Source organism: Oncorhynchus clarkii, chromosome 16 (genome assembly GCF_045791955.1).
Source record: "Oncorhynchus clarkii lewisi isolate Uvic-CL-2024 chromosome 16, UVic_Ocla_1.0, whole genome shotgun sequence".
NCBI classification, from domain to species: Eukaryota; Metazoa; Chordata; class Actinopteri; order Salmoniformes; family Salmonidae; genus Oncorhynchus; species Oncorhynchus clarkii.
Window position 1 is genome coordinate 2,157,152 of NC_092162.1, and position 12,322 is coordinate 2,169,473.

At 46.8% G+C, this 12,322-nt stretch overlaps 1 protein-coding gene across 1 annotated transcript in view; it reads left to right on the forward strand.

Moving 5' to 3' along the window:
- LOC139367866 (HEAT repeat containing 5B) overlaps positions 1-12,322 on the forward strand; it is a 158,847-nt gene that overhangs the window by 62,491 nt on the left and 84,034 nt on the right. The window contains exon 33 of the mRNA XM_071106209.1: positions 6,549-6,693. Within this exon, the coding sequence (XP_070962310.1) occupies positions 6,549-6,693 (145 nt within the window). The remainder of the gene's footprint in view (positions 1-6,548; positions 6,694-12,322) is intronic.

The window sequence follows — 12,322 nt, forward strand, 5'->3', positions numbered from 1 at the left end:
TCTCGGCGTCCCATCAAGAGCATATTCGGTGTAACCGGATCGGGGTCAGCGATGTCTGCAGAGAGATATCCCAAGGGTTTGGAGTTCAGAATCCCTTCCACCTCTATCAGGGCGGTCCTCAAGACAGTTTCAGTGACAGTTTGGTCCCCCAGGACGACTCGTAAGGCCGTCTTTACAGATTTGATCTCTCGCTCCCATGTTCCTCCAAAATGAGGAGCTCCTGGAAGGTTACATTTGAATGAGATGTGTTGGTCCATCAGCTGATCCTGGAGGCTGGGTTCCATGGCTTGGAAGGCTTCCTCCAACCTGGCTTCTCCTGCCTTGAAGTTCGTACCTCTGTCAGCCAGGATCTCGTAGGGTTTCCATCATCGGGAGATAAACCGCCGTAGGGCCATGAGGAAGGCTTCAGTATCCAAACTCTCCAGTAGGTCCAGGTGGACACATCTGGTTGTCAAACACTTGAATAGAATGCCCCAGCGCTTTTCCACACGACGACCTAACTTGATCATCAAGGGGCCAAAGCAATCTACTCCTGTTGACCAGAAGGGTGGTTTAAGGAGGCACAAGCGAGCAGGGGGTAAATCTGCCATTTTGGGCACCGTAGCTCCGGCCCGCCATCTCTGACATTCTACGCAGGCGTATTGGTGCTTACGAATGGCTCCTAGTCCTCCAATTATCCAGTACTTCCGCCTCATCTCCCCATAGACCCTCTCTGGCCCTGGGTGGAGAAGCCGCTCATCATAACTCTTGATGAGGAGCCTGGTAAGAGGGTGTCTGGAGTCAAGGATAATTGGGTGGATAGCATCTGGGTCCAAAACCTCTGCTTGGCGCAGCCTCCCTCCGACTCTGATCACTCCAATGATTGGATCATATTCTGGGGCAAGAGAGAGAAGACGGCTGTCCTTAGCCACTTCCCTACCGGCTTTCAGAGCTTTTAACTCCTCAGGGAAGCTAACTGCTTGTGCTTGCTGGAGGAGTAGTGTCTCTGCCACGAGGGAGGTGGGTATAGAAGCCACCCCATCTGAGGTCTGGTCTGTGGCGGCGATCAGATCCGGCAGTGTTTGGGATTGTGTTAGGTCAGGGAGAGCCGTTGTTGGTTCCGTAGAGATGCTGTAGCATTGGGCGGACCTCCTTAACTCATGAGCTTCAGTTGGTTGTCGGCCACTCGTTCTCTGGTTGGGACAAGAATGGTGGTCCCAAGCTCCAGCGATGGGGTTGAGTTCCTGAACGGTTTTACCGCGAGTAATGTCATCAGCAGGATTGTTTATGCTATCAACATACCTCCAGTCCTGTACTTCTGTTAGGTCTTGGATTTCCGCAATGCGAGTTTCCGACGAACACCTTATACCTGCAGGACTCCGACTTGAGCCAGGTCAATACAGTGGTCGAATCACTCCAGTAGATGACCCTTTGGATTGACAAGGTGAGCTCGGCTCGCAAGGTAGAGGCCAACTGGGCTCCGGAAAGGGCAGCACTGAGTTCCAGCCTAGACATTGACAACTGCTTCTTGGGTGCGACCCTGGACCTGGACATGACAAAGGAGACATGGGTGTGGCCTGCCTTATCCTCCACTCTAAGATAGGAAACCGCCCCATAAGCTCGCTCCGAAACGTCACAGAACACATGCAGTTCCAGGCATGATCCTGGTTGGTCAGCACAGGATGGTACATAACATCTTGGCATTTGGACATCAGAGAGCTCCGTTAACTCCATTTCCCAACAGATCCATCGTTCCACTAGGTCAGCTGGGTGGATTGGTTCATCCCAGTCCCTCTTGGTCTGCCACAGGTCCTGGACTAAGACTTTGGCCCGTGTTGTGTATGGCAGGATATACCCAAGGGGATCGTATTGACTGGCCAGGGTCCGATAGATGGTGCGCAGAGTGGGGGTTTCGGTACTCTGGGATGAGCGGTGCTTATACCCCAGGGTATCCGGTATGCAGCTCCACCTCAAGTCCTAGAGTGGGCTCTTCTGGGTTAGCACCAGACTGCGTTAGCCATAGTTCACTGCTACTGGACCTAGCTTGTGGCGGGAGGTGCTGGATAACCTCCGCTCTGTTACTAGCCCACTGTCGGACCTCAAATCCCCCTTTGGACAGGAGATTCCGTACTTTTATCAAGGAGTGCTTTTGCTTCAGCCGTGGATGGTATGCTCTGTAAGCAGTTATCCACATAGAAGGCATTTTCCACTGAATCCAATACTTCTGGGTCACTGTCTGGATGCTCCCGTGCGTGTCTCTGCAGAGCGTATATGGCACAGCAAGGACTGCAGGTGGTGCCAAATGGGAGTACCTGCCATTCATAGATTGTGGGCTCTGCATCTCGTTCCATATCTCGCCATATGAACCGGAGCAGTGTGGTGTCGGAAGGCAGTAAACGAATCTGATGAAACATGGCTTTGATGTCTCCACTGATGGCTGTAGAGTGCTGCCGGAACCGGAGAAGGACACAGAGCAAGGAAGGACCTAAGAGTAGATAGTCATTCAGGCTTTGACCAGCAGCTTGGAATGAACAGTTGAAGACAAGCCTATACTTCCCACCATGTTGCTGGATAACATGGTGAGGGAGATACCAGGATTCACGGAGTGCGTTTCCCTCTTCATGAGCTGTCACTTCAGTGACGTAGCCTGCCTTCACAAGGTTATGAATCTCTCGGTTATGAACTTCTGCAAGCTCAGGATTCTTCACCAGGCGTCGCTCCGTTCCACGCAGTAGTGGGAGTACAGTCCATGTCGTGGTTGCCAGAGGAGGATGGTTGGGCACCCGTAGCAGTGGGGTTGCATACCTGCAAACGCCATCCATTTCAGTGGTGGTGGTGCTCTTCTCCAGGAGGTCTAATGCATAGGAGTCATGTTTCGAGCGAGTGACCTCCTGTAGCTTCCGGTTGGAGAATGTGTCCATCTTCCAGAGCATCTCAACATTCCGAAGGAGGTTAGTGGCTGCATCTGGATTGCTTCTGGTGAAGAGGACTTGCTGTGACTGTACAGCTTGGGTGGAGAGAAGTAGATGGGATGGACCTTTTCTGTCCCTCCTGGCGTTCAAATTCCTTCTTTCAATTCCTCCTTCTATGGCTGAGATTGTGGCCTGGTGAGCGATGCTCTTCGCCTTTGCCTTCACCTCCAACCATGCGGCCAGGTCTCTAAGAGCATAGGTGCTTCTCGAGCCCTCTTTCAGGATGCCCTTATTCAAACAATGTTCAATGAAACTGTCTCTGAGGTACACTGGAAGTTTGCTAAGAAGCCTGTCCACGTGGGAGACACATTTAAGCTCGTTCCCGTCTTCTCCTTCAACGGATTGGAGCATCGAGGTCAGGGATTGGACAGCCAGGGAGAATTCTTGGAAGGCAGCATGGTCTCCCATTTTAATTGGAGACGTGTTCAGGATGTCGTTTAGTTCATTCTGGACTAGCTGACGTGGCTCACCATATCTCGCCTTCAGGGCCTGGAGAGCTGCAGTGTATGGTGTTGCGGAGTGCATAAAGGATTGGGCCAGCCTGTATGCACTGGGAAACCGCAAATGATCCATTAGTACTTGGTATTTGTAGCGTTCTGACAGATGACTGTGAATACCTGGTAGGCTCTCCAATGCCATTTCCAAAAGTACAAATTCACTCTCCTTTCCGTTTTCAAAGTATGGCAGTTTGGGTCTGGGAATTCCATAGGCTGAGGCTACTAGAAGTTTCATAATGTTGGCTCCCTCTTCTGGTTGCGTGAAGGATAAACCCGGGACTTCTGATGAGCCCACTGGCCTCATTGGGCCGGTCCCCTACTGTCCCAGACCCACCATTTGTGGCAGCCGGAATTGGACGAGAGCCCTCCGACCTGTTTTTTGAGGACTGGCCTGGCCCTGGACGAAAGGAACGATTTGCCTTGGTTGGTAATTGGCGGAAAGGCGAAGGAGTGATGCTTTGTCCAGATGGAGGAATGCTAACTTGTGTCACTGGCATAGAGGGCGTTGGCGGAGCGGCCTGTCTCCCGTGCTCCGTGTTGACTGTTGACCCCGGAGCCTCCGGGGACTATGGGCCATGCTGTACCAGAGGGGCAGATTGGGAAAGAAAGGCAGACAGTTCAGGTCCATGTGGAGGGGTGGTCAGGTCAACTCCCTGTTCGTTCCTCTCCAGGAAGGATGAGACCATCCGTGCCTCCTCCAATTCCCTTCTGGCTTGACGGTGCCGTCGCTGCTGTGCCAGGTCCTTGGCAATGAGCTCTACGGGTCAGCACATCCAATTGGTGACATCGTTCATCAGCCTGTCGTTCCTCCTCAATCTGACGCTCAATTTCTTCCAAAGCTAAGAGTTTCATCCTCTCTTGTAGGACAGCGGTCTGTGAATCGCTGAGGGCTAGTGAATGGCGGCTGCCATGGCCACTTCCAAAGGGGTATCCACTGGTCGAACTCCCACTCCGACTAGAGTGCTTCAACGATTTCCCATTAGTTAAGGAGTGAGTGGAGCCTGCCTGAGGAAGCTGGTCGACCTGTGCGGTGGGAGTTACCTCCTCCATAGGTTCTTCATTTAGACCACTTTCCTGCTCCAAAGCAGTTTCCGGTCCTTGGCTCAGAGGGGATGGTTGATGGCTGAAACATATAGTTGATCCATCAACACTTTGAGCTCTGGTGGGCTTGCCCTTTGATGTCGGAAACTTGACCACATAATCCTTAAGATAACCAGGTGCTTGCCTGGTTCTTCTGGTGCTGCTGGTGATTGAGGATGAAGCCTTTGTTGCTTTAGGCTTAGCTCCTGGATATTTCCTTTGTTCCAAGACCTTTCCCTCAGCTGCTCTCTCCTCCTCTCTTCTTCTTTCCAGTGGAGACAATTCTTCCCTCTCTGCCTCCATTTCCTTTTCACCTGTCTTTGGTTGTCATCATCCGGCTCGAAGGACCATTGAAAGATTAGTGGAATCTGTGTGGGTAGCTGGACAGGTAGGATGACTGACAGTGAAGGTGAACAGGTGTCAGGTGACAGTGGAATGGATGAGACTGAGGCAGGAATTCCTTTAACCATGAAGTGGTATATTTACTGAGTAGTCTGTGCTGCATCACAAAGGAAACAAATAACATGTATCCAATCAGATTCATAATCAAAGATCAAATCATATCATTCATTATTAACATAATTTAGGGAATTCAACAGTCCAGTTCATTAAGAAGTCAATAGTAATCATCCGCGAGTCATTTAGGCTCGTAACTATTTATCATAAATTATGAAAGAATACAAACAGTGAATGTTGATACAATCTATAATCCCCATTATCAAAGTCAATCAGTTAGCAAACAATGACGTTTCTCATTTCACTCTTTCAATTGTCTTCATGTGTACATATAATTAATTTCAATACATATGAACCATATCGATTGCATAATTGGCCTATGAGGATCCGTAGGGCCGTGATCATTGACAATTCACATTACACAATATGTTTGAAGCGTGCGCTCCAAGCCGCGCTCCGCGGTAATAACTATTAACAATAACTGAATGGCCCACTCTCCCGATCGCCACAGATAATTCAGATGAAAGGTAACATAGTCGGTGGACTTACGTGGATTCATGGACGCACAGAACTTCTGGATCAGATGGAGTTAAGGAAGAGAAAGCAGCGAGATCAGGCGATTGCAATTTCCTCCTTTTATGGAGTTGAGATCTGGCGGACATTTCCACCTGACCTAATTAAAGCGCCCCTGGCCCAGCTGAGTAAATGGCAATGAATTAAAGGATTATTCCACCAACTCCATGGGCCTTTTCTACACACACCATCTCTGTCTCTAAATGTTTCCCTCTCCACACACACCATCTCTGTCTCTATACGTTTCCCTCTCCACACACACTATCTCTGTCTCTATACGTGTCCCTCTCCACACACACCATCTGTCTCTATCTGTTTCCCTCCCCACACACACCATCTCTGTCTCTATCTGTTTCCCTCTCCACACACACCATCTCTGTCTATATCTGTTTCCCTATCCACACACACCATCTCTGTCTCTATCTGTTTCCTTCTCCACACACACCATCTGTCTATATCTGTTTCCCTCTCCACACACACCATCTCTGTCTGTAAATGTTTCCCTCTCCACACACACCATCTCTGTCTCTATCCGTGTCCCTCTCCACACACACCATCTCTGTCTCTATCTGTTTCCCTCTCCACACACACCATCTCTGTCTCTCTGTTTCCCTCTCCACACACACCATGTGTATAGAGGTCTATACAGGTTTCTCTTCATGTTGTAGTTGTTGGGTACAGAGCTGACAGGCTGGGTGTCTAACCAGGTTTCTCTTCATGTTGTAGTTGTTGGGTACAGAGCTGACAGGCTGGGGGTCTAACCAGGTTTCATGTTGTAGTTGTTGGGTGTAGAGCTGACAGGCTGGGGGTCTAACCAGGTTTCATGTTGTAGTTGTTGGGTGTAGAGCTGACAGGCTGGGGGTCTAACCAGGTTTCATGTTGTAGTTGTTGGGTGTAGAGCTGACAGGCTGAGGGTCTAACCAGGTTTCATGTTGTAGTTGTTGGGTACAGAGCTGACAGGCTGGGGGTCTAACCAGGTTTCATGTTGTAGTTGTTAGGTGTAGAGCTGCTCAACGTTCTCCACAGACTACTCCTGACCAGAGATCCTCCAGCCGTTCAGCTCCAAGTGACGGCTGTGGTGCAGGAGACGATCCGGGCTGCACAGGACCACCTGACACAGCAGAGAGACACACAGGGTCAGTTCTGACACGGTTCGCTATGCTGGTCCCAGATACCTTTCTGCAGTCCTATAGTCATCATTAACCATGTGGTGATACCGACCAGTACCTGTAGTCATCATTAACCATGTGGTGATACCGACCAGTACCTATAGTCATCATTAACCATGTGGTGATACCGACCAGTACCTATAGTCATCATTAACCATGTGGTGATACCGACCAGTACTATAGTCATCATTAACCATGTGGTGATACCGACCAGTACCTATAGTCATCATTAACCATGTGGTGATGCCGACCAGTACTATAGTCATCATTAACCATGTGGTGATACCGACCAGTACCTATAGTCATCATTAACCATGTGGTGATACCGACCAGTACCTATAGTCATCATTAACCATGTGGTGATACCAACCAGTACCTATTGTCATCATTAACCATGTGGTGATACCGACCAGTACCTGTAGTCATTAACCATGTGGTGATACCGACCAGTACCTATAGTCATCATTAACCATGTGGTGATACCGACCAGTACCTATAGTCATCATTAACCATGTGGTGATACCGACCAGTACCTATAGTCATCATTAACCATGTGGTGATACCGACCAGTACCTATAGTCATCATTAACCATGTGGTGATACCGACCAGTACCTATAGTCATCATTAACCATGTGGTGATACCGACCAGTACCTATAGTCATCTTTAACCATGTGGTGATACCGACCAGTACCTATTGTCATCATTAACCATGTGGTGATACCGACCAGTACCTATAGTCATCATTAACCATGTGGTGATACCGACCAGTACCTGTAGTCATTAACCATGTGGTGATACCGACCAGTACCTATAGTCATCATTAACCATGTGGTGATACCGACCAGTACCTATAGTCATCATTAACCATGTGGTGATACCGACCAGTACCTATAGTCATCATTAACCATGTGGTGATACCGACCAGTACTATAGTCATCATTTACCATGTGGTGATACCGACCAGTACCTATAGTCATCAGTAACCATGTGGTGATACCGACCAGTACCTGTAGTGATCATTAACCATGTGGTGATACCGACCAGTACTATAGTCATTAACCATGTGGTGATACCGACCAGTACTATAGTCATTAACCATGTGGTGATTCTGACCAGTACCTATAGTCATCATTAACCATGTGGTGATACCGACCAGTACATATAGTCATCATTAACCATGTGGTGATACCGACCAGTACCTGTAGTCATCATTAACCATGTGGTGATACCGACCAGTACCTATAGTCATCATTAACCATGTGGTGATACCGACCAGTACCTATAGTCATCATTAACCATGTGGAGATACCGACCAGTACCTATAGTCATCATTAACCATGTTGTGATACCGACCAGTACCTATAGTCATCAGTAACCATGTGGTGATACCGACCAGTACCTATAGTCATCAGTAACCATGTGGTGATACCGACCAGTACCTATAGTCATCATTAACCATGTGGTGATACCGACCAGTACCTATAGTCATCATTAACCATGTGGTGATACCGACCAGTACCTATAGTCATCATTAACCATGTGGTGATACCGACCAGTACCTATAGTCATCATTAACCATGTGGTGATACCGACCAGTACCTATAGTCATCATTAACCATGTGGTGATACCGACCAGTACCTATAGTCATCATTAACCATGTGGTGATACCGACCAGTACCTATAGTCATCATTAACCATGTGGTGATACCGACCAGTACCTATAGTCATCATTAACCATGTGGTGATACCGACCAGTACCTATAGTCATCATTAACCATGTGGTGATACCGACCAGTACCTATAGTCATCATTAACCATGTGGTGATACCGACCAGTACCTATAGTCATCATTAACCATGTGGTGATACCGACCAGTACCTTTAGTCATTAACCATGTGGTGATACCGACCAGTACCTATAGTCATCATTAACCATGTGGTGATACCGACCAGTACTATAGTCATCATTAACCATGTGGTGATACCGACCAGTACCTATAGTCATCATTAACCATGTGGTGATACCGACCAGTACCTATAGTCATCATTAACCATGTGGTGATACCGACCAGTACCTATAGTCATCATTAACCATGTGGTGATACCGACCAGTACTATAGTCATCATTTACCATGTGGTGATACCGACCAGTACCTGTAGTGATCATTAACCATGTGGTGATACCGACCAGTACTATAGTCATCAGTAACCATGTGGTGATACCGACCAGTACCTGTAGTCATCATTAACCATGTGGTGATACCGACCAGTACTATAGTCATCAGTAACCATGTGGTGATACCGACCAGTACCTGTAGTGATCATTAACCATGTGGTGATACCGACCAGTACTATAGTCATTAACCATGTGGTGATACCGACCAGTACTATAGTCATTAACCATGTGGTGATACTGACCAGTACCTATAGTCATCATTAACCATGTGGTGATACCGACCAGTACCTATAGTCATCATTAACCATGTGGTGATACCGACCAGTACCTATAGTCATCATTAACCATGTGGTGATACCGACCAGTACCTATAGTCATCATTAACCATGTGGTGATACCGACCAGTACCTATAGTCATCATTAACCATGTGGTGATACCGACCAGTACCTATAGTCATCATTAACCATGTGGTGATACCGACCAGTACCTATAGTCATCATTAACCATGTGGTGATACCGACCAGTACCTATAGTCATCATTAACCATGTGGTGATACCGACCAGTACCTATAGTCATCATTAACCATGTGGTGATACCGACCAGTACCTATAGTCATCATTAACCATGTGGTGATACCGACCAGTACCTATAGTCATCATTAACCATGTGGTGATACCGACCAGTACCTATAGTCATCATTAACCATGTGGTGATACCGACCAGTACCTATAGTCATCATTAACCATGTGGTGATACCGACCAGTACCTTTAGTCATTAACCATGTGGTGATACCGACCAGTACCTATAGTCATCATTAACCATGTGGTGATACCGACCAGTACTATAGTCATCATTAACCATGTGGTGATACCGACCAGTACCTATAGTCATCATTAACCATGTGGTGATACCGACCAGTACCTATAGTCATCATTAACCATGTGGTGATACCGACCAGTACCTATAGTCATCATTAACCATGTGGTGATACCGACCAGTACTATAGTCATCATTTACCATGTGGTGATACCGACCAGTACCTGTAGTGATCATTAACCATGTGGTGATACCGACCAGTACTATAGTCATCAGTAACCATGTGGTGATACCGACCAGTACCTGTAGTCATCATTAACCATGTGGTGATACCGACCAGTACTATAGTCATCAGTAACCATGTGGTGATACCGACCAGTACCTGTAGTGATCATTAACCATGTGGTGATACCGACCAGTACTATAGTCATTAACCATGTGGTGATACCGACCAGTACTATAGTCATTAACCATGTGGTGATACCGACCAGTACCTATAGTCATCATTAACCATGTGGTGATACCGACCAGTACCTATAGTCATCATTAACCATGTGGTGATACCGACCAGTACCTATAGTCATCATTAACCATGTGGTGATACCGACCAGTACCTATAGTCATCATTAACCATGTGGTGATACCAACCAGTACCTATAGTCATAATTAACCATGTGGTGATACCGACCAGTACCTGTAGTCATTAACCATGTGGTGATACCGACCAGTACCTATAGTCATCATTAACCATGTGGTGATACCGACCAGTACCTATAGTCATCATTAACCATGTGGTGATACCGACCAGTACCTATAGTCATCATTAACCATGTGGTGATACCGACCAGTACCTATAGTCATCATTAACCATGTGGTGATACCGACCAGTACTATAGTCATCATTAACCATGTGGTGATACCGACCAGTACCTATAGTCATCATTAACCATGTGGTGATGCCGACCAGTACTATAGTCATCATTAACCATGTGGTGATACCGACCAGTACCTATAGTCATCATTAACCATGTGGTGATACCGACCAGTACCTATAGTCATCATTAACCATGTGGTGATACCAACCAGTACCTATTGTCATCATTAACCATGTGGTGATACCGACCAGTACCTGTAGTCATTAACCATGTGGTGATACCGACCAGTACCTATAGTCATCATTAACCATGTGGTGATACCGACCAGTACCTATAGTCATCATTAACCATGTGGTGATACCGACCAGTACCTATAGTCATCATTAACCATGTGGTGATACCGACCAGTACCTATAGTCATCATTAACCATGTGGTGATACCGACCAGTACCTATAGTCATCATTAACCATGTGGTGATACCGACCAGTACCTATAGTCATCATTAACCATGTGGTGATACCGACCAGTACCTATAGTCATCTTTAACCATGTGGTGATACCGACCAGTACCTATTGTCATCATTAACCATGTGGTGATACCGACCAGTACCTATAGTCATCATTAACCATGTGGTGATACCGACCAGTACCTGTAGTCATTAACCATGTGGTGATACCGACCAGTACCTATAGTCATCATTAACCATGTGGTGATACCGACCAGTACTATAGTCATCATTAACCATGTGGTGATACCGACCAGTACCTATAGTCATCATTAACCATGTGGTGATACCGACCAGTACCTATAGTCATCATTAACCATGTGGTGATACCGACCAGTACCTATAGTCATCATTAACCATGTGGTGATACCGACCAGTACTATAGTCATCATTTACCATGTGGTGATACCGACCAGTACCTATAGTCATCAGTAACCATGTGGTGATACCGACCAGTACCTGTAGTGATCATTAACCATGTGGTGATACCGACCAGTACTATAGTCATTAACCATGTGGTGATACCGACCAGTACTATAGTCATTAACCATGTGGTGATTCTGACCAGTACCTATAGTCATCATTAACCATGTGGTGATACCGACCAGTACATATAGTCATCATTAACCATGTGGTGATACCGACCAGTACCTGTAGTCATCATTAACCATGTGGTGATACCGACCAGTACCTATAGTCATCATTAACCATGTGGTGATACCGACCAGTACCTATAGTCATCATTAACCATGTGGAGATACCGACCAGTACCTATAGTCATCATTAACCATGTGGTGATACCGACCAGTACCTATAGTCATCAGTAACCATGTGGTGATACCGACCAGTACCTATAGTCATCAGTAACCATGTGGTGATACCGACCAGTACCTATAGTCATCAGTAACCATGTGGTGATACCGACCAGTACCTATAGTCATCATTAACCATGTGGTGATACCGACCAGTACCTATAGTCATCATTAACCATGTGGTGATACCGACCAGTACCTATAGTCATCATTAACCATGTGGTGATACCTACCAGTACCTATAGTCATCATTAACCATGTGGTGATACCGACCAGTACCTATAGTCATCATTAACCATGTGGTGATACCGACCAGTACCTATAGTCATCATTAACCATGTGGTGATACCGACCAGTACCTATAGTCATCATTAACCATGTGGTGATACCGACCAGTACCTTTAG